General features: G+C 35.8%; 1 protein-coding gene across 2 annotated transcripts in view; it reads right to left on the reverse strand.

The window, feature by feature from the left end:
- The window catches only part of Drgx (Dorsal root ganglia homeobox), a 56,215-nt gene extending 30,850 nt beyond the window's left edge, over positions 1–25,365 (reverse strand). The window contains exons 1-4 of one of the 2 annotated variants that reach the window (XM_065489872.1): positions 24,884–25,365; positions 7,462–7,576; positions 2,862–2,953; positions 1,534–1,635 (exon numbers count right to left, since the gene is read on the reverse strand). In XM_065489872.1, the coding sequence (XP_065345944.1) occupies positions 1,534–1,635; positions 2,862–2,953; positions 7,462–7,552 (285 nt within the window). In that variant the 5' untranslated portion in view covers positions 7,553–7,576; positions 24,884–25,365. The remainder of the gene's footprint in view (positions 1–1,533; positions 1,636–2,861; positions 2,954–7,461; positions 7,577–24,883) is intronic. The other variant, XM_065489870.1, reaches the window with a different exon arrangement.
- Positions 25,366–26,050: the final 685 nt, after the last annotated feature.

The following is a 26,050-nucleotide window of genomic DNA, read 5'->3' on the forward strand; positions in this document are numbered from 1 at the left end:
TGCCACGTGAATATCTCCTTACGAAACTTTTATTTGGATTCTACTTTTTGTTGTGTAGCTTTTGTAATCAGATGTGAACCAAGATCAGGGTTGAAATTTTTTGATTACACAATTTTAAAATATAGGAAAAATTTAAAAGTTTGATTTTAAAGCACAGTGTTCATGTTGAATTTAAGTGAAATTATGTTTTAATGAGATGATCAATCATTTGATTAGTACATTATTTGAAATTTCATAAAATTTTGCTCCTTCGACGCTCTTTTGCTTTGAAAATTTTTTAAAATAGATATTCTGAGAGTTCACAGAGAAAAATATATTTTTTAGGCTTTAAATTATTGTAGGCCCACCCAATAAGCATGATTCATGCAATTGTAAGCCATTTGAAACAAACTTCAAACCGTCTAAATCGTTTAAGAAATTTCTAAAACCGTTTAAAGCTCGTCAATTTTGAAATCACATATTCCCTTGAAAGCGTAAAAATACTTTAAAATTTAGCAATCATTGCTCATTTCAATCATTTTTCCATTCAATAATGGTTTGGAAAACATTTGCGCGTCTTCAGTTATCATTTATTTGTTTAACATTTTGGGACCATCATCAACTGAGCACGAATCATGCATTTAAACCAAACTTAAAACAGTCTAAAACGGTCTAAATCGTCTAACGAAGACGAGTATTTCCTGAAAAAAAAATCATCTTTTTTCACAGCCCTAATTATCTGTTACTTTTAGCTTTAAGAATGTCAGAATTTTGTCTGGGAGTAGGAGATCAAAAAAGTAGATAGATGATGCATTTAATTAATTATTGAATGATATATAAATATCTTATTTAACCTCTAATCAATCAGAAAGATGAATCGAGATTTGACTAAAGCCTGCGTCAGAGGCGCCGATTTTAAACTATTTTCGCTGTCAAATCACAAAAGGATTTTTTCATGTCCACTACAGAATATGTATACAAATTCGAGAATTTTTGTCAATAAAAAAATTGCATTTATTTTTATCAAATCTTGGCACCAAATATAGTAAACTGTTTTAAATATAAATATGCAAAGCAATAAAAAGTAATATTTAACTTTAGAATTTTATAAATTTATTTATAATATTTTAATATTCAATTATTTATTTATATTATAATAATTTTTTAACATTTAATATTGTTTTAAATTTTGTCTTAGATTAATTTGAGTAATTACTTCTTCTATCGTTATATTTATTGAAATTTAAAACACAATGAAAAATTTGGGTATAAATTCACCGTGAGATAGATAATCACTTTAATTAGAGACTTATCACGTACTTGAAATCGCTCTGCGTCTTGCAATTTAAACTAAACATCATAATTTTATTCCACGGACCTGCAGCCTGCAGCAAATCGCGAACAAGATATGTAAAATCTGATATTGGGCTTCAAAACGCACTATTGATGAGGAACGCCAAAAGCTTCAACTAAAGAATTCGCCGTTCGTTCGGAGGGTAGTTTTTGATTGGATAAGTGAAAGACGCGGGGGGTTGGGACAGAGCAGTCTCTTACCTGCACTCTGGCTTCGGTCAAATTGATTTTCATCGCCAAATCCTCCCTGGTGAACACATCCGGGTAGTGCGTTTGTGCGAACGCGTTCTCTAATTCCTCCAACTGTAACAAGATTAGCAGCAGTAAGTACGCTTGCGCTATTAATTATTCAGGCCGCAGAACAAACGCGCGACGAGCAAACAATATCATTAGCCAGATGACGTTTGCTCTGCTGCATGCGCGCAACTACTTGTCACTCGTTCCGTTCTTTGAGTGAATGAAATGCCACTTGAGATTCGCGTAAACACAAATATAGCAGCTTGTTGAATATTTAACCACTTCATTATCGCGAATTTAAGACGGTTAATCCACTGTTTTTTTCCTGTTCAACTGATTTATTTTTAGACATGATAATTAATAACGCAATTTAGAGAATCTCCTTGAACCGTTGTAGGAACTCGTACCGTCCCAAAATAAAAATAAAAAAACATGAAACACCTTTTTTTCCCATCGTCAGTTGTGAGCAAATGTTATCTAAAATTTTTAACATTTATTCGGCATTAATTTATTTTAAGGTGTTTTTTATATATTTGAGAGGGATTTTGATATTTGTCTCTCAACTAAAAGAAGAAATAATTTTTAATTTAAAAACATCCGGCTGTTTTTAGTTTTACATGAGAAAATTTGGCTCAAAAATTAGTATTCCATGATTTTTTAGCTGATGATGTTTTATAGATGTTTCAGACAAAAGTAACCAAAATTAATTAATAAAAATATTTTTTAAGATGCTCTTAAATAGGTATTTTTTTTTTATTTTCAGTGAAACTATCAGTATTTGACCTGCTTAAAGCTTTCTGGGATAGAAAAAAAATGAAAAATAACAAAATAGCGTGTTATTGCCAAGAATAAATCAGCGGAAGAGCTTAAACCTGTCTAAAATTCAGCCCTTAAAGTTGCAGAAAAATTCCCAAAATCCTTATCATGAATAAATTTAAAAGATAATTGCTTTTGGAAGTTTGAAAATGAGATTTTTTGCAACTATGCAATTTTAATTAAAATTTATATACTGTCTGGACATAATTAAAACATATGTGCTCGTCGTTACGAAGTATTATACATATATATAATCTACGTAAAAAACTAATATCGATGCGCAAAAATTAAAAAATATTAAAAAAGTGATTTTTTTCAGTTGGATTTCTTAGTTTATAAGTTTTAAGATTGACAAATTTTATTTCAAAACTTGATTAAAGTTATTGTATTTCAACAAAAATATCACTCAAAATATATTTTTAAATATTTAATTAGAATTTTAACCAAATTGTGTTTAATTTTAGTAAAAATGTTACCTGCTGGAGGGTAAAGGTGGTGCGGTTGCGTCGCTGCTTTCTCCTGACAAAGGTGTCCTCGTGGATGGCGGGGTGGTAGGAGTAACTCGTGTCTGTCACACAAACACAGAGAACGGCAACCAGATTAGTACCGGGGCTCAAAATAAAGCTAATGTAATTAAGTTATGCATTATAGAGAACGGTGCGCGAGATTATACTCGGCGATGACATGAGGAGAAAGCCTCTCGTGCGAGAGAGAGAGAGAGAGAGAGCAGGAGCGTGCAGCAAGTGAACATTACAGCGCTCGTGCTAATAGGATTATCATTGCCTCCTGCTTTCAGTCCAAATCCTCGCAAAATGAAATTAAAGAGGAATTGCGAATTTAAAAAGCCAACTTTTAGCTCGAACAAAATGTCGGGCTCCACGGTAAAAACACCGATGGTATCCAAAACGTCTACTAGTTTTAATTTTAATTAAATTAATAGTATAACAATTAAAATCTGTTTTAGCAATCCGTTTAGTAAACAATTTATTTACTAAATAGTTTTAAGAGAGGAAATCATCTTGTTTTAATTTCATTCACATTTTTAGAAAATTCAACACTTCCCTTGCCATTTGAGCTAAAATTTAAATTAATTTTCCTTGAAAATAAATTCAGTGCAATTTATTTGGAATTCATTTACAACGTTAAGTATATCCTGTACAAATGTTCGTTAAAATTCCAACAAAATTGTAGTCGAGCTTGACGAGCGACAGGAAGGGCACTGATCCGCGTAGGCTGCGTATGCTGAGTGATTGCGAGCGACCGGGAGCTGTGTTTTGGCAACGTTGCATCGAAAGAGGATTATAAAACCATTATGAATAATTTAATAACCCTGTTAAATGAATAGTGAAGTCTATTAGGGTAATTAGAGGCTAATACCGTAACCATTAAGGGAGGCGCTGTGATGTATTAAGGATTTTGCCATGCCGCTCTGATGGCTTTCTCTTCGGCGCGCGCTCCATCTCGCCGCCGTGCAAAGGGGGTTATTGGAAGCGAACCACTTCATGTTTTATGGAACCGTCTCCGGAGGCTTCGATTGCTTCCATCCGAGTGCGATTAAACTTATCAATAGACCCGCATCCGCGTTCCAACATTGGAATTTTTAATTTTGAACTAAGCCTCCTAGGAAATTTCTGTAATCGTATTAGTTTTCTTTCGAATAAAAAATGATATTTTAACATTAAAATCAGTTTAAAAATAAATAACCGCATAGTTGTATGATTCTAAGTTTTCCTGGAAATATAAAAATTTTTAAAACTGTCAAAATGCCGTTAATAATCGTGTTTACGTCTCCTAAATTCAAGGTATGACCAAAATAAACAGCTTTTTTGTTTTTAAAGAGGACTAATTGATACTGCGAAATTCCAGAAAATTCTTGATGTCAATGTGTAGCCTAAGCTCGACCTAAACAGCTTTTTATAGCACAGTGGCTGTAAATTTAGTAAATTTTAGAGACAATTGGCAACATTTTGAATTTTTCTTTTCCAAAGTCCTCTTTTGATTTTTACGCATTGTAGAATTTTGTCTTTCAAACAATAACCCGTAATTTTAATTTAAAACCCCAACGTAAATTCAATATCTCATTGATTCGTTCAAAGCAGAAAAATATTCATTATATTGCTCAAACTAATAGTTAAACTTCAGGATATCTAGGAAAGCTCCCACAAATATGCAAATTTTTCCGAAGCACATCAAAACTGATTAATTTGTTCATCGTGAATATTTTGCGTTGGCCCGGACGACCAAAATACGAGACTAAAATGACATTTTGCTCCACTGATTATACAAAAAATATATTTTTCTTTATTTTTGTAAATTTGCCAGCTTTTCAAGCTTTAAGTGCAAAATTTGCCACGTTTACAGTCAAAAACCATACAAAATTCTGAATCGCCCAAAATATATTTTATTCCAGCTGTTTTTATGCAAAAACATGCATGGAAAATTTTCAGAACCCTAAAAATTACAATTTTCTGTATTTACATAAAGAATTGAAATCGCAAAACTAGATCATTTGCAGGATTTTGTACCAGTTTACGCTTACGAATATAAAATTACAAAACGCTGGCACAAAAATTAGAGCGAAAATATGAAATTATAATCCTTGTCGGGAGGTGTCAAATTTCAACCAACAGCAAGGCACACACATGTTTGTATTCTCTATGGCTCTCGGCGTGTGCACGGGCACCCTCTCTCACAGCACGAAGGGGTGAAGAGGGGTTGTTAAAAATTAGCGTCGTTGGAGAGAGCGAGAGTGAGAGAATCCCCAGAGGAATTCGCAGATGCTTGGAAAATGCAAACTGATGGTGATGAGCCTCGGCCGGGGGAAAATTGATACGAATGCGAAAGAAATCTGAAAATGACGTCAAATGGAATTACGTGCGTGGGTCTGCTCTCATGCACTCTCCTCTTTTGCAGTCATACGCATATCAGCTGCTGCCTAATTTCATTTGGCGTCAAATTCAATTTTCAGCGTGCAACCCGATCCGCCAGGAAGAAAGCAAAAAGCACGAAGAGAGAGATGGAGAAGAGAGAGAGAGTCTCATGTGGTTTGTGCCGAGTCGCAAAGTTTTCCCATAATTCAGCGGCACGTGGATTTTATTACCGCACGATTGTCGGCGTAATGCAAAGTTTTGTCGGCACCACCGGAATTTACGGCGCGCTGTTAATTACTCGCGAAAGACGAGCGGCATTATTTACACAATTAAAACTTGCCGGCACCTGCGTTGCCGGCACCGCAGTTGAGATTGCTGCACCTGCGTCGTCCTTCTCCTCCTCCTTAATTTATTAGGACGGTAATGGCAATAATTCAGCATTATAAAGTGCCTGACAGTTTGTCGAGTCGTTTATCCTTCATTCACTGGATATTAAGAATGAAAGTTTGAGCGTCGACTTTTCCTTCAAGATATAACCGCAAAGAAATATTTTTTTCAGCTAAAATTAAAGAGTTTGTATAGTTAATTATTTTTTAGTTTACAGTAAAATACTGTTTCCATTTAAAAGTATTTTAATTTTACAAAACTTTGTTCTAATTCATTTTAGATTAATTTTTTAATGTCTTAAACTAGATTTGAACAATTTTTTATGACAATATTTCGATCCCATCTTTAAATTTAACGTGGATATTGGATCATCAGCGACAGTAATAATATTTTATCCTACTTTGGCCAATCTCGTATATTCTAGTTCTATTTTTTTTTAATGGAGCAAATTAAAAAATACACATTTGCAAAATACCGTTAAATCTGTCTTTATTGTAACGAGACGTATTTTCTTTTCGTTTTTAATTCTTGACTCCTAAGTGAATCTTTTACAAAGCGAAAGTTTGACAAATTTTATAGTTTTTGCCCGGAAAGTGATCCATTTAATTTAATGTTTGCGAACTTAAGCTACTAAAATTCAGCGGGGGCCAGATGTGCGATAAAATTGGTTCCCATACTGCGCAGATCCAAGATGGCGTGTGAATGTGGGAAACAAAAAGCTCTCTGTGGATTGCCGTACGAGTGTCAAGAGTTGTTTTTACGATCCAAAAGACACAATTAGTACAAAGCAATGCAAATTATGTCACAATACTGACCAAAACTTGGTTCTTTTCGCGCATTTTCACGTGACCGTTTTTTCGCGCCATGCTCCACCGGACGCCATATCTGCGCCTCGTATGAATCTGGTCCCCGCTGCTAAAATTCATCTCTAGAGTGTGAATAGTCAAATCAGGACCAAATTTAACATTTTAATTTCATATTTTACCTAATCATCGAAAAAGTTTTTGCTCTATTTCGATTTCTCTCGTAGCAATATATCCAACGGCGTGCCAATTAATGATCTAAATTACTTTCCGAACGAAAAATTATAATTTTCAATCTGGAGACGGGATTTACCACTTGATTTTAGCATGCAAATTTTTAAACTAAGTTTCTTGCAAATTTAAAACGGCAACCTGGGACAATTTTAGCTCATTCCCAATTTCTCACGTGCGTGTTAAAATTGATTTTCTAAAATTTACCTTTAAATTCGTGACATATAAATAAAATAAAAATGATTTGTATCGATATTTGACAGCACTCAAGGTGTAATTCGAGCGGATGAGCCTCGATCCCACCTCCCCGTCGGTCGGCAAAGTACACGACTCCCCAGAGACGTATGTGGCAAAATAAAAAGAGAGAAGGGCAAAAATTGCATTAATCCGTCTACGTTGTTAGAGCAGGAGTGTCTGGCCGCGCTGCTAATGGCGAATCGAATTAGAGCGAGAGCAGAGGATCTGGCAGCCGGCTAATTTTGCGCCGCCAACTTTTAATCACTTTTGTCCGCGCGGCGATGATGAAGCTGTGCGGTCTAATTGATTGATTAGGTATAGAGGCCGATAATTGGCTGGCTGGAAGCACGGGCCGAGAGGAATAGTTGCCGCCTAGTTAGGTGTTTGGGTAAATTCGTTAGGCCGCGCTGCAGGATCAGCCGCGCGCGTCACGTAACTCGATCCAACTGATGCCCCGCCGCGATTCTCTCATTTTATTTCCAGTTGTTTCAAGTCGGGAAGAGAAAGAGGAAAGAAAGTTGTTGCCAAAGCGTTTAATTCCTACTTACAAGGGTGCGTCGGGGTGAAAGGGTACTCCAGGGCTGGCAACCTGGGCGCCGAGCTCGGGTGAAGCGACGGCGGACAGTGGTAGCAGAACATGTTGCGCTGTTGAGTGCCTGCGATCTGAAACAATCGAGGAAATCTATTAATTTCCTGGCTCTAAATTAAATGATAAATCTGAGTAAACGAAAAAATGTATTAATATTTCTGCTGCCAGTGCATGAACTCATCCCTTAGGATACAGTTGAAGCAAATATATTTGAAATCTTATTATATTTTCGCAACTAAGAGTTTCCCTAAAAGGTTTCACACACTGTTGGACGGATCTTGATGAGAGGAATCGAAATATGCCAAGAAAATGTGGTCAAGCGCTGTAAATTTTGGAAATAATTGGAAAAATTATAATTTCTACTGTACCAAAAGGTCAATTTTTGATTAGTCCAAATTGTAGAACCAATCGTTTATCGATTAACTGCTTATTGTATTCAACAATTCAAATCATTTTCAATTGTCATCCTGTATCGATCCACTTTAAAGTGGATTGATGTTAGGGCCAACAATTTAATTTATAAATTTTTAAAATAAAATAAATATTATAAACCCGCAATCAGAAAAATTCGGCCCCAGGGAACCAAAAATTTTAGAGTCGATTTTAATCGGAAGCGAAACAGTCCCTTTTGAAGGGACCGTCTTGTTAGTTCCACGATGGAACCGAAATTAGGTCCTTTGATTTTATTTTAATTAACTGCATGAACCTCTTTTTTATCTGATAGTTAGTCCTCGAAATCTAATTTAAAATTGAAAAATCGAACATGTTCGTTGACGGCGAGCAAATTCACTCTTTGAGGGACCGAAATTGCTTCTGTGTAGGACTAACTAAGAACAGTTCCAGATACAAAGGCAAATAATGGTCCATGAAGGGAACCAAACGGTCTGAAACCTCGCGTTGCCCGCTTCTAATTCCAAGTTGGGGACCGAATTCTCTTCCGATCCTGTCCTCTGGCACTTTAGGAACCGTTTCGGTTCCCTAGGTTCGAATTTTTCTGACTGGGAATTTTATATATTTTTGGAAAAGCGGACAAAAAATCCAATGAGAGTGTATTTAAAAAAATCACTTAGGAAAAATATAAAATTTTGAAAATGCCGTCATTCACAATGCCAAATTTTCGAAAACAAAAATAAAAAGTGTTAAAATGTAGTGTCAGCAATCTGCAAATGGGGCAAAAATAACCTCAACGTAAAGGCCAATCGGCTCCAGAACACATATACACAAACTTTTAATGGATTCATAATCAAATTGGCCATCAATATTGAAGGGTACTCAAAATACACGGGCAACTTTTAATCTCGCGCTGATAAACAGATTGTTGTGCGAGTGGCTGAATTTTTAATGGATGCAAATTATCCGATCCATGGAGCGGCGCGGCGCGAGTGGCGTCGGACGGACTGCATGCACACACACAGGCATATTTTTAAACGATTCTAAATTCATTACCAAATGCACTGAACCGCGAATATTGATGCATCAACCGCATTTGAACCATAAATATTATACAAAAGCAAGCCGTGCACCGCAAAGATATTTATGTGTGTATTTGTTATTTGCCATAATAATCCTTGCTGCCTGATGGTCTGATGGAAATTACCCCCGGCACCGCGTCACTCGCAAAAATGTATAAAACCAGCACACACACGTACACACACGTCCACGCAAATTAATGCGAAAAATATTTATGGCTGTACAGAGTGAGTGAGTGAGTGAGTCAGATCAGAGAGAAATATTATGAAAATAATAATGAACTCTCTCGCGCTAATGACCAGGTCATGATTATTGAAAATGTTGTTTTTGATGTGTTTTATTGTTTGCTGCTGCTTAATGCTCTCACAAATAGATTTTAAATCAGCAACACAAATATGTTATTTTTAATTACAAGGCATACATTTTTATTTCAAATGTTGTTCAAATTTTAGTTTATTTTTTGGTATAAAATCTTTGGAAGACTTATTTATAGTTTTAATTTTACCAAGAGATGGAAATATTAATTAAATATATGGTTTCGTTTTTCGTTACTAAAATTTTTTTGACCTTTTAGAGACCAGAATCATAAAGAGCAAAGCAAATAATTTAGGATAAACTCATAAGCAGGCGGTGCCTCTAAATTTGATAAAAGTAAGAGTTAAATATTTTAATGTAAAATTTTCAAATTTGTATAGCTGGTCCGCCGCTTTAAACATTCTAAATAGATAAAGAAACTGTCTGAAATTTGCATTCCCCAGTAATTATAAATATATTTTAAATTTAATTTTGCCTCTGAATTTTACATCATTTTCGAATCACCGATTCTGTTTGCAAACACGAATAGTTTACAAAAAATGGCTTCACCGCGCTGTGCCAGAGGAAAATTGGATAAAAATTACCACACACACGCGCACAGAGTTGGTCGCGGCGGAATAATACAATTTTTAATGGCAATTTGGCAATCCGCTGCAAATCGAATCCACTCTGGCGGGTTATTTTTCAGCTCGGCCTAATCGAATATCAGCGCGGGCTGATAGCAAAAAGTGTATATCACCTGTTTCGAGCGTTGCGGCATTAATTCGCAGCTCTCTCGCCGTTGACAAATGGAAGCTGCGCGGGTGGTGCTGTTATAACAAATGGCCCGTAATCATCTAGCGCCGCGTGTCGTTGCCGCTCTGTGTGTTGGTCGAATTAAACGTCATCCTTCCTCAATTTAATTAGCGAAATCAAAACAGCCTCCGAAAAGGAAGTTGCTCCGTATTGCGAAAGATTTACTTCCGGCCGTGCGCTCGTATCTACGTCATTCGACGCAACGCTTTCCCACGATTTTTCAAACCGGTTCCCCTTTTTCTGTGAAAAATATACCTGTGATGATTGATAATGGTTAGCGTTGGGAAATTTATATGGTTGCTCGCGATTTTATCAGTAGTTTAGAGTGCCCGTAATTTTAACTGGAACACCATGCAATCACATACGGTGTTTACAATTTGATTATCAAACTAATTATTTTGTCTGCAATAACTCTTAAGCAATTACTGCTAAATGAAAAACAATTAAGTAATTTTTTTAATTTGTAAATTACGATAAACTAAGTGATTTTGTACATTTAAATGCAAGGAGTTTTTCAGAGAATAACAAAAATGGTGTTTCTCTCTCTCTCTCTCCAATTTTTATCTAGGCAGCAAAAAGTTTAAATAGTAATTATGATGTGCTGCAAAAATTTAATTTAAATTACATCTCATTCGGAGTTTTTGTTTTTCTGCGTGATTAGAAAAGGAGAGAGTATGCAGCTAGGTAGTTTTCAAAATAGGAGGATTTTTTCCTCGTGTTTTTTTAATTATAAAATCAGTACAATTTCTAGGGGAGTTGTAGGCTGGTGCTGCTGGGAGCTGTACGTTCACTTTTTCCCACTTATTCTTGATTTTGGGGTTTTCTATTTATTTAAAAAACTTACATTATCTTAGCTTTAATTTAACTATATTTTCATTTACCTCTGGTTTGTCGGAACCTATTTTTTATTGCGATTTTTAAATATAGATTATACAAAAAATTTCTTTTAAATTTTAACTTAGAGGTTAATTTCCTCTGCGCACGATCTCTGATGTAAATTTTACAAATCTAAAAGCAAAAAGACTGAAAATGGTTTTCAATCATGTGGATTATAAAAAATGTAGCTTTCGCCCGTACTTAAAATTTAAAGCTAATTAGGTTCTAGATGGAAATATTTATTAATTCTAAAATTTAATTGAGCATAAACGTGATTTCAAAGTTTGCTGGAAACATAGATTTCATCACACCCGTTGTAAAAATAGTTAAATAAAAAATTAGCTTTTAAAATTAACTACGGATTCCTCTAAGATTCTGACTAGATACGGCAAATTATAGGAATTGAGATTATGAATGAAAATTTTAAGCCCACTGTATGACTAAGATTATGTCTAATTTTAGTTACATGTGGATTGGACCAGAGTGTAAATATAAATTAAATTATGATACAAGAAGAAACAATCTAGTCTTTTATAAGACTATTTAAACAGAAAAATTGAACTAAGTAAATTCAAGAACATTTTGATCATTTTTTTTATTGAATATGCCCTTAAATATGAACTTAAATTGGTTTAATTCAATTTTAAAATCAGAAAATCAAATCAATTAAAAATTTGGTAAACAGTTGTTGTTGAGTCAGCGTAGACGAGGCAGGCAAAAGCCAAAAAGGTTGTTTGCATCCACTTCTGAGTTGGCCGGCTGGGTAATTGGATAAACTGGCCTTTCCTCGATGCGGGGCCGGAAATTCTTGGGCCAATTCTGCACTGGCGAGATTATGGTTTTATTTGCGCGAGCGGGATGGTGTTTCGCCAGAGGCGTCCGCTGATTGAATTAGATTAGGATCAAGTGCAAAAAATTGGCACGTGACCCGTATGGCCGCGTCCAATCTACATGGTGAGGGATTTCAAGTGTCGCGTCAAGTGACGTCACTCGCGTGCAGTGCTCATAATTTTGCCTCTTGAAGGCAGCTGCTTCAGCCTTATTTATCAGAATTACGCCGTTAAATTGCAAATTACACTTGGTTAAAGGGTCAATTAATGAAACATTATTGCCGCCGTTGCTGCCGCAACGGACGTCGAGTGAAATGCACACTTCTCTGTGGTAGAGCTGGTCATTGACAGGCGAGGCGTGTGGGATTCATTTGTCTGTTGCCACACATGTTGCTGCTGCTGTTTCAAGAACTTAATTAATGAAAACAAAACTCGTTACAAGATGCTGACTAATGTGCTAAATAATTAATTTCCAAGAAAATTGCTTCATATAAACTAGGGCTCGCCAAGAGGATATTAAAATTAAAAAAAAATATGTATCTGAGGCTGGGAATTTTAGACAGTGGACTATTTTGCTTTCAATCGTCATGGGACTAAAATGTAATTTTTGGATACTTGAATCATACTTTTGGCCGTTTTAATCCTCAGATAATCCATGCAACAGTGCAAATTTTTGCACGTGTAAGCCGAACAAACCAAATTAAAATTAGATTTCTGTTCTAATTAAATACTTTGTATCAGATTCATCAATGCAGATTTGTATTCTTTAAAATTATCATTTTACTAAGTTATGTGCGTCATATTTGCAAAAAGTTAAATAAATTTGGAATTAAAATAAATATGTAGTCTCTCTTACATAATAGCGGAAGCAATTGACAAACACCAACTTAATAAGGGTCTGAAATATAATTATTTCAAAGCATTTGACTAGGTACTGTGATCATACTCAATTAGGGTGTTCTTTGGCACTTTTTTCAAAATTAATTGTAAGATAAAAAATAGTTTTGAGAGTATTCAGTTTAATTATTATTTGTGTAAAAAATGTTAGTTGGCATATGAGCTGTGTTCCTATCGAAGAAAATATAATTTTTTATTCATAAATTAAATGAAAAGCAGTTCTCCAGTGTAAATAGAGCTGTCATTTTTCGGATATTTCCTATAATTAACTCTTGTCTTAGCAGCTGGTCGTAGCTTCAATTCATGTCCTGTCTGAACGCTGAGGATAATTCGAGATTAACCGAGGAAGCTAATTTTAATTTCAACACAAAACCCACACAACCTTGCATGAAGCTTCATTAAATCATCAGTACTTATTTATATTTTTTATTTGTAGCGAAGATAATTTTAAGCTTATAATTTATTAAAATCAACGGATGTGTGATTTATGCAGTTAAAGTGATACAAGAATAATTCTTTCAAGGGATGACCCATATATATGTTAAATAAAAAATTTCTTTTATGTAGAAATAATATTTTTTTATTAATACCAATAAAATTAAATATGATTAATTTAGATTTGTAATTAAAATAAGTCATTTGAATATTTTAGTTGTTTATCAAAGTGAATTTTGTGGCAGAATTTAAACTAAACTTGAAGGGTTTTTTATACAACTAATTAACACATAGTTACTCTCTGATGAGTACTTGATCTATATAGATTGCTGTTTTCTAGTGATATAATATTATATTCAACAAGTTTGCTTCACTCGCAATATTCGAAAAAATTGTTTCCGGTTTAGTATTGGATTCAGCAAATACATAAAATACATAGAGATATTAATTTTTGAGTCTCATTTGTCTTGAATAACCAGTGGCAGGATAAAATCCAAAATGACAGCGGAAAGCTATGAAATGAACAGTAATTCTCTTGTCAGCACCTTAAAACCCTCCGATTCCAAATTTTTGTTGAAAAAAATCAATAAATAAAATTGTGGCAATTTTCCCTGCCCAAAACGTCAGTTTTGATATTAAAAAATTTTCTCTTTTGGCCCTGGACGTGCGTAGCACTGTTGATTACTCGGTAATTACCCTGGCAAATGCGACTGAAATTCAATTTCGGCCGCCAGATAATCTCCTAAATTGTCAAAAGAACGAAACAAATCGCATTAGTTCTTCATTTGATCATACTCGCATGGCTAAAAAAAGAAGAACGAATGAAATAATAAAAAAACGCAATTCTCGCAGCTATCAAATGTCACAAATTGTAAATCAACCGAACCCTCCATCCCTCCATCCCTCGTCGCTCTCAGCACGAACACGGATCTAATGAAGGCAGCACGCAGCATGCGGCAGCGTTAAACACAACGAAGCGTTTGTGAAATAACAGACTGACGAGAAGAAAGTGGAAATCGCGCCTGCGGGGGTGCATTTGATACATTCGAGAGGGGTGGATCGAGAAATCAAGGGGGCGGGGGTTAACCTGCGGCTACGTTGCTCGCATATAATATGCTAATAGCGCGGCGGTGGCGGCGGCGGCGATGATGAAAGAGTGCTTGGACCAATTAGAGAGAGAGAGAGAGGTAAGCTCGCTCTCATATGTTCACTCGCGCTGCTCAAATAATTATTATATTCGCTTAATAAAGTGGCTTCGCTCTCGAAATTTACATTTTTCTGCTTCCCTCTCTCGCTCTCTCTCTCTCTCTCTCTCTCTCTCTCGCTCGTGGCGCAATGGAGAATTTAATCTGCAATGCGGTTAACAAAGAGAGCGGATGATTAAAATTATGTACTTCTCTGCTGCACAGTGCAAAAAAGGAGCCGATGCCGTAATTTCATTTCGCCCGCGCACCAGAGGAAAAGATAATAATTTTCATTACACTCTTTTGATGTGGCAGCCCAGTTGGCGCCTTTACCGCGCGCGCACCACCCCAACTTAATTTTTGACCCGAGTTTTGTCAGAATTTCGGCTTCATTTTCGGGTTAGTTCCGTTTTGATGATCAGCCGATGAATTCTGGTCTCGTAATCAGATAGCCCGGACGAGTAAATATTCGCTTTCTGCCTAAACTGATGCCAACGAAGTTCAAATTCAAAGCCATACTTATTGTGAAACGATAAATTTTTATATCTTTATGTGTCGTTTCTTTTTTTGTTAATTTCTATTGAGATAAAAATTAAATTGAGAGCGTTTAAAATTTGACAATGCATTAAATCTTTTTCCTTAAATATTTAAAAGTCCATTATTTTGATTCTGTTGACCAGATTGAAGTCATAATTGCTGCTGACTCAAAGTGATATTGGAAACGTTTTGGGCGATTTTTTCTCTTTTTGCTGCATTTCTGTGACAAAAAAAAATTAAATTCACTTGCGAAAATATTTGATTACGGCCTCGAAATATGTCTTTTATGCGCTAAATCCTTGTAAATAATTTTTTAGCCTCGGAAATTGTGAAAAGAACTATCAAATTGTTTTCAAGACTATCTAAATGTGGAGCCAAACCATTTTAAAAATTTATTTCGTTCAAATATACACTATTTAGTCGTCTACGATTGTGACCAGGAACAGGGTTCGCCAATCTTGCCATGCGCAAAAATGCGCCACTGTTTTTTCGCGCAAAAATTCAGCTCAAAAACAGTTTTGGAGTTTTCCGCATTTTTAGTAATTTTAACCCCGAAACGGTCATATTTTGCGCCAAAAAATCTGAAATTTTGGAACATCATGATGAGTGTTTAAATTTTCGGTCTTTTTATTTTGATTAATGATTTTGTTAAAAATCCTACCGTTGGTCATTAATCATGAGATTTTTTAATCTTCATTTGCTTAAAAAAATGCACAAAAAACGCAAATAAATACATACTTTTTGTTTACAATGCACTGGGGTTGTCCGGAAAAATTCGGGTTTTTGTGAATTCTGACCAGAAACGAGTGCAATCTGTTACCGATCTTCTTGAATTGCCTCTGGATTAAAATAATTCCTACAGCTTTATTATTTGGTTCTTAAACTGTCTTTTGTTTGATATTTTAATGACAGATTGTCAGCATTCACTGCTTTAAAGATCGGTGGCAACATTTATTTTACTAAAGTAAACCACGTACCATGCAGTCTCGCTCAACGCCAATCACGGCGTGACCATGAAATTTGAAATTTATATTGCACGCACAAAAAGTGTGTTTCGCGGACAAAAGCGGCTTTTTCCTGTCGCGCAGCGTGCGCCCTCGGATGCAAATCACGGCGCGGCTGGCTGGCTCATCGCAGCGGAAAACTGCCGGGTAATTGGATCGGCCTGCAAAGTTGTCTCACAGCGGGATTTGCTCTCAACTCACAGCTGTTACGTGCCTAATGAGAGGGAATTATGATGCACAGCCAGTTTGTATATGTGTGTTCGTGTATTTGCAGCTCGTTATCACGCTTTGACGCTTCCCAGAGTGGATTGACAAACTGCTGTGCGCCCTGCCGAGATGCACACACACTCTCTCACTCACTCACGGGGCTGGCTGGCAAGCTCTTTACAAAATCGCCGACCGCAAAGCCAATCACTATGCTATTTAGGCCGCTCGACGCACTAATTGATTATTTGTGTACTTAATGGGGTGCAGCCAGAGACGAATTTCGTTCGTGTGGCGACACATGTTGCTCCAGAGACAAGCTGTACGTACAAGCACAAAACTTCACCCCCTAAATGCATACAGTTTTCCTAGCGACAGACTAACAAACTCCCGTCTCCCTACCTTTAATCGTATTTTATTTCTAAATAAAAATGTGAAACATTGTTGGAGAGATCTTGACGAGAGGAATCGAAATTGGCCAAGAAAATATGGTCAAGTGTTGTAAATTTTAGATAATTTTTAATGTTAACTGTGACAAGGTCCTCTATTGATTTTTCGCACAAGTAATAAAAATTGTTAGGTATATAACTAATAATTAGACCAACTATCGATTGCCACGGAACATTCAAATAATTTTCAATTGTTGACCTTAATTGATCTTCTTTTAAATGCAACTATAAAATTATTTTGTTATGTTTTGTTGTACATTAAATTTAAACTTTTTTGTTCAATGTTATTTTATGCCGAAAATAAAAAGGGGATTTAATGATGATTTATATTTATTTATTGCTATAATTTGTTCAAATTGGGATTACCTGATCTCTCACGATGCTAGTTATCCCGCAATTGTCTTATTTATTGCTCTTAATACGTATGACTTGAAAAATTAAATTTGGGGGATGAATGGTTAAAATTATGAAGACCGATAAATTAAAATTACTTGATGTTTATTTTTTAGAGTTTCAATCCGATGGGACACTAATTAAATACCAGAACTGAAATAATTTTACTATAATGAATGACAAATTATTGTGCTCACTGATGGTTGGACTCACCCTTTTGAATCGGGTTCTGCACCATTAAACGACCCACGTCAGCACCGAGTGGATGACGGGTGAAAACTGAATTATTATTTTAAAATCGTCTTTCTGCTGTTAAACAATTATGCAAAATTACAATAATGCCAACCACCAATAATTGTTGGCTCCCAATTAAAAACAGGATGACCGCGCCAAATTTTACATATAACCAATACACCAGTTGCATAAACCCTTAGTGCTCGAAGCTACCAACAGATGGCGCCACTTTATAACTTAGTAATAAATTTAATTTTAAGGCATTTCCGCTGCGATTTCAGACTCAACCCTGCTACTGTGCATTTTTCACTTATTTTGCTATCTTTTGACGTGCTGGAAACCAAAATTTGTTTAGCCAATCGCCGTAGAATCATGAGAATTTTTTTTTAAATATAAAATCTTTTCCAATGTTTCTACGGCGAATGGCTCTGCTGATTTCGGTTTTCAGTGCGTTAAATGATAGCAAAATGAGTGGAGAATGCACAGTAGCAGGATTGAATCTGAAATCACAGCGGAAGTGCCTTAAAATTAAATTGTTACTAAAGTATACGGTGGCGCCATCTGTTGGCGGCTTTGAACACTAAGGGCTCATACAACTGACGTATTAAATTTATTTAAAACGTTATCGTTTTTGTTTGAATTTTCTCTCGTTAAATAACAGCAACTTTATCACAAGTTGATGACTCTATTCCGAAGCAGCTATTTTAGTTTAATCACCCAGAACAGTATTGAGACAATATCTTGATTAAAACCTGATCGAACCAGACAACTATAAAACAATTGTCTTGGGGGCAGGCTAGCAAATCACGCTGATCCTGGACACCACTCGCCGAGATTCATCTTCATTGCGTGCGCCGCGCGCGAATGCTGATTTGCAAAGCCGCGCGCACGTGTGAATTGATTTATTTGCAAGCGCACATAGCGCGCATTGGATGAGGTCGACGAATACATTATTTATTTTTACGCTGCACGTCCGGCTTTATTAGTTTATTTGTCGTTTTTGCGACCTCATTTCGCCGCACCAGAGTTCAGGGCTGTTTGCATTAAACGGCTGCTCTCGCGGCTATTTCATTTTATCAATTATGGATACAGTCGCGTCCTTCTCGGCCGGCAATTGATTGGGTTAACCACCTCTCCTCCTCTCACGGCACTAATTCGCGCTGTACATCTTGATTCACCACGTTGGACGTGCGTGTGATCGTTAAGGACGAATAATTATTGTTGCAAATAGTTATGATTAATAAGAAAAAATAATAGTTAAGTTTATTGTATTTGTGTACATGTATACTTTTTATTTTTATTTTGGTTAATAGCACAAATTAGGTTAAAATTTCTATTTATCAAAAGATGTATACATTTAGAGTTAATATTAATTTTAATTTGTAGTAACTTTTATTATTTTTTAAATTTAACGTTAATATCTACATTTTAATATTTATAGTTTATTTACATTTATTTTTTGAATTGAGATAAATTAAAACCTCAACCATTATTTTTTAATAGAAATTAAATTTACGTTCTTCATTACCAGGACCAGCAAAACCCCTCATTTATCCAGAAAAACCCACTGCATTGCAAAAAAACTGGCTTTTTGGAGGGTTTTCCGCAATTTTGCGCATTTTACCGAAACACATGTATTCTTATGGAAAATAAAAAAAATTCATTATGTGTGACCAAAAGAAGGGGTTTTTCAAATTCAGCAAAATCAGTATTAGAGCCACTGGTTCCACCAAGAGACTGAAAATTTTAACTCTCAACGTAATTTTCTGAAATTTCAGACTCTTTTGGAGCGAAAATTGACTATTTTCGGGTTAAATTCGGAAAAATGCGGAAAAACCCAAAACTGGTGGGTTTTTCCAGCCGGTGTTTTGCGCAAAAAACCAGTGGTGCATTTTTGCGCATTGCAAAATTGGCGAACCTTGTTCATTACTAGTGAGATCAGCACGAATTACATGCGTTACCAGTATATAAATTATTACATGTTCTTTTGTTTATTTGTCTTTAACCAAGATTGATTGTGCATATTGTGCATAACTCATGAAACCTTAAATTTATTTTGCAAAGCCATGATTTTTGTAAAGTAATAGACCATGTTCACAATTAATAACATCCCAAAACATTTAAAATCAGTTTTTTTTAAATAACGTTTCATGGAAATCTCAATAATTGTGTCAAGCTCAGCGTAGTCCAGGAAAAACACTGCAACAATTCATTTAGCACAAATTTCGATCCAAATAATATTTATTCGCATTAAAAGTCACATATTTATAAATAGTGCACTTTTTGACCACGAATATTTTAGCAGGAAACACCGATGTAAAAAATAGACTACATTTCTATTGTTTTCTAATATGGGTTGATGACTTCATATTTTTATCGATTGGATGGACTCAATTTTGGTAGGTAAAATATTTTTCCTAATGTTATGAAATTTTTAAATTAAAATTTCAAAAAATCTAAAAGTTTTGATAAAATACTAATATATAAATTACTAAAATAACGACAGTCGTTAAATTTGAAAAAGGATTTAATTGACAAAACTACCTTAAATAGTTTAATAAAGATTCATTTTTCACACAATCTATCAATTTCGTCTAATGCCGTTCCATCAACGCAGATTGTCACTGACGTACTCTTGAATAACAAGGAAGGAATGGTGTACATTTACATAAAAACATCGATTTTAATTTAAATTGGTCTAGTCAAAAATTATATGAAACATTTAATACAGGAAAATTTATTGCAAACATATAAGAACAGTTTTTTATAAATTATTTCTAGAAAAAAACAATAATGTCCCAGGGGAAAATTCCAGCATTTCAAGCTAACTTTAAATAATTGTTTGTTAAAAAGGACACCAGTCTTTTAAAAATATTGCTGGTAGCAAGGACGAATTATCCAAGTAGACGATGCGCGTTGTCACTCAAATCAATCTGGCGGACAATCGCGCGCAGAGTGGGACACAAAGCAGCGGAGTCACCCCGCTGGCAGCCACTGAACAAACAATAAAATTGCTCCTTGAGCGACGGAGGGATTTTTCCTCGTTCGCCGATCGGATCGAGTGGTGCGCGGCCTGTGGCTAAATCAAGAGCATGCACCCCCGGGGGGCGACGCCGTATAACATAAGTCAATTAAGCCAGTTAAATTCAATCACGGACGGGCTGAAGTGAGGATGAGACGACTCACGACGACGACGAGAGGGTTCGACCGGACACACCATCTGAAAAATAATCAATTTTACAGTCAGCGGCGAGGCCTGGCGTGGCGCGCACCAACCAACCGACTCTCTCTCTCAAGTGTTCCCCTGCTCGTTATTTGCGCGCGTATGCAGTCAGGATGTGACCCATTAGCTTTGACCTTTTTACCAGCTAGGGATTTATTTTTCACCGGCCTGTAATTGCATCAAGTAGAGCAAACGGCATCGCAGCAGTGCTATAGGCTCCCTTGTTTTAATCAATTTAGCCGCAATGAGAGAGAGGAAATTTGCAATTCAGCGCGAGCCTAATTGATTTATTTGCCGAATTCAGCCGCGTCTTGCATTTTGATTGCGTAATTTGCCCTGATTGGTGTCACCTTCTTGATTGAAATTTGCATTTTACCCGGCTTCAAAATGAGGAAGTGCCCATTGGAATAATTTCTCACTGCACTCTTTGCATTAATTCCATCTCGCAGCAGCGCAACAATCACACATAACTTGTAACATTGACTTGAGATAATGAGAATATTGCAAAATTGATCGTTCATTTTAAAAATGTGTTTGTTTGAACCCATTTTCTCCACATGGACACCACTTTTGACCACATATCATTGCATATTTCGATTTCTCTTATCGAAATTTATCAAACCATGCATGAAACCTTCTGGGAAATGTTTTTGTTGTGGAATGAAATAAAATTTCAAGTAGGGAGACAGTCCTCACCATTTGAAAATCATGGTAGCAGAAACTTTTCTAAAAATTCACAGCCTATTTTGGGTTCAATGGAATTCTCTGGAATTATTTTAAGCATTGACTGCAAGAATTTTTCTATGGTTTTGCTGAATCAACCATCCTTAAATTAAATTTTTACAACATCAATCATTCAATGAATTTCTTAGTGCCTTTTGATTAAATTTTAATTGATTAGTATCTAATTTTGAGCTATTAAACTGTCATTTTACGTACATAGTTAACCTCCACTCTTCAAGGTTTCCATGTTTTGACATACAAAAATCTCAGTTTATAATTTTCTATCACCTCTGAGTGAGTTATAGACTCAATTTGATTTGGTAATTTAAAATAAATACCCTAATTTTCCCCTCCGAATTTTTCCCTCCGAAAAAAGGGTAAGGGAACGACAAGATGGACCCTGATGATTATGGCTGATTGAATTTCCTCTCATTGATGTCTAATCAACGGTGTAAGAATTATGATCGGTGTTTTTTTATTATTATCATTTTTCATGAAATGAATCACGTTTACCATAAGACAGAAAATGCTAACTAACTTTTCTTGTAAAAAAATTTCCAAATCATTTGTTTATTTTAGTGATTTTGCATTGAATTTTCTCTAAAGTCCATGTTCCTGTTTGGAAACCGTCTTTAGCCAATCTATAATCTCTTGATTAGCTACAAAGTGCTTCTATTAGTCGGAGAAATTAACCAAATTGGTATTAAATATATATTGTCCTCTTGATACGAGTAGGGTTAGGCGCGGGGTTAACGAAGTTAATCTAATCCAGCGTCATCGCAGACGCAACAACAATAAAATAATCAAATGACGACTTTTGTGTATCACCTAGACCCAAATACGTCACGCAACCGACACATGACGAAGGCTAAAGGGTTAAGTGGTGGCAAATTCGATCAAGACGCAGACGATTGGAGGCATTATGATTATTATAAGTCTGCAACTGCGGCGCTGCGGCGCTGCGGCGGCGGCGGCGGCTCCGCCCGTCCGCGAGAAGCAGAAAGGCCAACCGTAATGTCCTTACGAAGGTCTTTTTGCAAGAAAGAAATTAATTATTGCCACGACACACAACGTGACCATCTGCAAGAGGTTCCGAAGGGGGATTTCTTTATTTTACGGCTGAAATACTAAATGATTGTTATCAAAATTCTACCTGAGCTCCAAAACTTACTATTAATTTGAAATATAAATAATTTAATCTTTTGGAGGACCTAGCTAAAATAAAATTTATATCTATATTAGTTATAGCATTATGGTATAAAAATATATATAAAAAGTAATAATTAAGTTTAAACTATTAAATAAAAATCGTTTCAAATTATAAATATTTTAAGAAAATAATTTTTTAAAACATAATTGAATAAAAAAATATTTTATTATTTTAGCTTAATAGTGTTTTAACCGTTGATATTTAAAAATAAATAATACAAATGTTTTTTAAGTTAAACATTATTTTACAAACAAATTTGTAAATCAAAAACTGCATTTAGCTTTAAATTTTGGTTCCACAAAAATTTGAAACTCCATTCACTGCAATAAAAGGTCAAAGCAATTCCTGCGTCTCTTTTGTCGAGACGGACGCATAATTCAATATCTTCACAACGTTGTCGTCGATCGGAGAACAAGACACAATAACATTTTTAAGTGCCTCGATTCAGTTTGGGCCGCTCTCGGGAAGAATGACAGCCGCTGGCGCGCGGGTGACTGATGATTGTCATGGGGGTACCGCTAATGTAATAAAAAGCTCACTAAAATTATGTGCCCTCACATCATAATACGCTCCTAATTGATACATAAAGAACAGAGAGACGCTTTTGTCACTTCATAAAACGGGCAGTAGTCGATCAGTGTGAATTAGTCACTTGACTTGTTCACCAACCACCGCCGCGGCAATTATATTAATGCACGCGCTCTCTGCGTTCTCATTAATCGCCAAGGGTGCGTTCAATTATCAATCAGAGCGTCTCGCACGGCTGTTTGATCGAGTTACACTGGATAAAAATGCCAATCATCATTCTGATCATTTAATTCGTTTGGCTCCAAAGTTTGCATGCTAATCAAGCGGTGAGCCCTTTCGCCTTATTGGAAATCAGGATTTATTTTGATGAAAGGAAATCTTACCTCATAATTTGTGCGTTGTTAGATACATTGCAACAAAGGAAATTGAAAAATAGGGTGACAATTGAAAATCAGTTGAATTGTTGGATGCAATAAGCAGGTGCTCGAGAAACAAGTTGTTCCACAATTTTCAATATTAAATCAAGACTTTACTACAGTAATTATTTCTGAGAATTTTGTCCAAAATTTACAGCGCTTGACCACATTTTCTTGATAGATTTTGATTCCTCTCGTCGTGATCTGTCCAACAGCGTACGAAATCTTTTTGGGAAACTCTTTTGGTAAAAAATAGGATATCAAATAAGAACACAGTCCTCACCATTTGAAAATCATGCTAACTTTGCAGCCACTTTTCTAAAAAATTTACAGATCAACTGAATCCTAAGGGATGAGTTCATGCATTGGCAACAAGGACTTTCCAGAGTCAACCCTCTTTAATAGTACGAGAAACTTGGCAAATTTTGAAATTTAACTCGGTCCTAATATTGAAGAGATTATTTTTCAAACCAACTGCTAACTGTTGCCAAATTAATTTGTTGCCCTGTATCAATTTCTTCAACTAAAAGTATGGATAATATCTTAAAATAACCGTATTTACCTGGAAATCTAATCTTTTGGTCCAAGAATCAACGACATAGTAAACTTAGAAGCAAATCCCCGATTGAAGTTTCTAGATTTATGTAGTTGAATTGAATAAATGCCCCTGTATACATTATTTCTGATTATTACTTGTGGAAGTAATTTTGTTATGAGGTATATCTGTTTAATTTTTATTGTTCATGAAAAATAGTTTTACAGAATAGACATGCATATAAATTAACGTATATTCAAGAAACAAACATACTTCATTTATAATTAGATTAAATTCATTTTAAATTTTCACACGAAAAGTTTTAAATAATAGAATCTCTTCAAATAATTTTGAAACATTATTTGTTATATTTTTTGCTAGTTGTCATTTAATTATTTTAACTCAACGACTAAAATATAAATAGAGTATCGCGTTCATATGACGATAGATAAACTAATATTAATTTACCTGACTCAAAAGTTGATCGTCATGATCAAATTACTTTTTAAAGAATATTTATTTGCTGTCAAAATATGTAGAGTAAAATGAGAACAAAATTGATTACCAATAATTTAATTTGTTCTCTTCTAAAACACACGACACGTGTTCTAAGAAGTATTTTCACGATTTGTATTTTATAAAAGAGATTGTCAATCCCTCTATTACGTAAGTGAGGACTGTGTTTGATCAACAAAACCAATTTCTACTATTTTTCAAAACGTGAAAAATATTTAACAATCAATTTTTCAGCTAACACACGGTGAAAATTAATTTTGAACTCTTTATCTGATTAATATAAGGGCGCGTTAAATAAATGAGTTTTTTAGACTGGATATCACAATATTGAAGTGCAAAAAAATAGGAAGAACATTTTAATTTTAAAAAATTGTGATTTTTAGAGTAAAAAATATAATGTTGCGATATAAAACTTTACAATCTTTGTAATAAATTTGTAACCACGCAGTGAACTATAATTTGACACTTTTGTTATAAATTTAAGCAAGCATCAAAGTTGAACCGAACGTTCCGCAATTAAAATTTCCGCGGCAAAAATATTTTTTGTCTTGGTGTAGGTCAAGGTAAAGACCTGAATTAGAAGAAGGAAAAATTATGACTGTCCTACCTTGGCGCTTTGCGAAGTCGGCAGGGGGATGAAGATGCTGTTGTACCTGGATGGCGGCGGCCACCAGAGCGGATTGCTGGCCTCCGAGCCGGGGGCGGCGGCGGCGGCGGCTGCGGAGGGCGTCGGGGACTGAGTCTGCAGAATTGTGGGCGGCGGTGGTGCGGCGACGGCGCTGGCGGCCGACGACGGGTTGTTCAGCTCCACGGCGGCGACGGGGCCAACTTCAGCGGCGGCGGCGGGCGAGCGGAGCGGCCCGTGTCGACTGGCGGAGGCGACGAGCGGCGGCGATCATGTGGCACCCGAGGCCGGCCACGGCGCCGGGGGCGGCCGCGGCGCCGCCGCCAGCGCGCAGCCGCCGCCAATGCCGACGTCAGGCGCGGAGGCGTGGCCAGCGCCGCGCCGATTCGCACACTCTCGGCCTCAAGTGGTGCAATCATGGTGGTGCGCGCAATCGACAACACCCGTGCAACAATGACATTACTCGCGGCCGCCGCCGACGGGGGAGGGACGATCGCCGCCGCTCTTTCACCCTCGCGCTTTGTTGTTTTCTCTGTCGCTCTCTCTGCGCTTTGTTTTGCTTTTTTATTATTTGTTCCACTTGCCAGCACAAACTCATCGACGCACACGTGCAAACTGATTTGTTTCACATCAATATTGGCGATTCATACTTTTAATTTACTTGTTATTAATTTTTAAATATGGTTGCTGTGGAAAGCTATATAACATCAGGGTTTTTGCAGGAATCGAAGCATTTTCTCTCGGGGTTTTCGTTAAAAAAAGAAACAGCAATATTACAAATTCAGTTATTTTCCCAACTATTGTTTGGCATTTAATTTTACCAATAATTCATTCAGAAACTGCACTTAAAAAACTTTTAAAGAGGTTTATTACACCCTTTTTCGATTCCTTTGCTGTTTTATTTGGTTAAATTGGTAGTAAAATCTTGTCAATGGTTAATTTAAAATTATACAAATAATGTTTGAATTTAAAATCACTAGCAAAAATTATACAAGGGTTTTTTTATTTAAATAAAAGACTAGATATTATACAAATTAATAATAAAGCCTGAAAAGGAGATTTGTGAGCATTTTATTTAGTGACATTCAAACAAAATTTTTGTTTTTCATAAAAGCAACCCCTGATTATGATTTTTGTCAGGTAACAAAT

The sequence above is a fragment of the Cloeon dipterum genome, chromosome 4, assembly GCF_949628265.1.
Source record: "Cloeon dipterum chromosome 4, ieCloDipt1.1, whole genome shotgun sequence".
In the NCBI taxonomy this organism is placed as follows: Eukaryota; Metazoa; Arthropoda; class Insecta; order Ephemeroptera; family Baetidae; genus Cloeon; species Cloeon dipterum.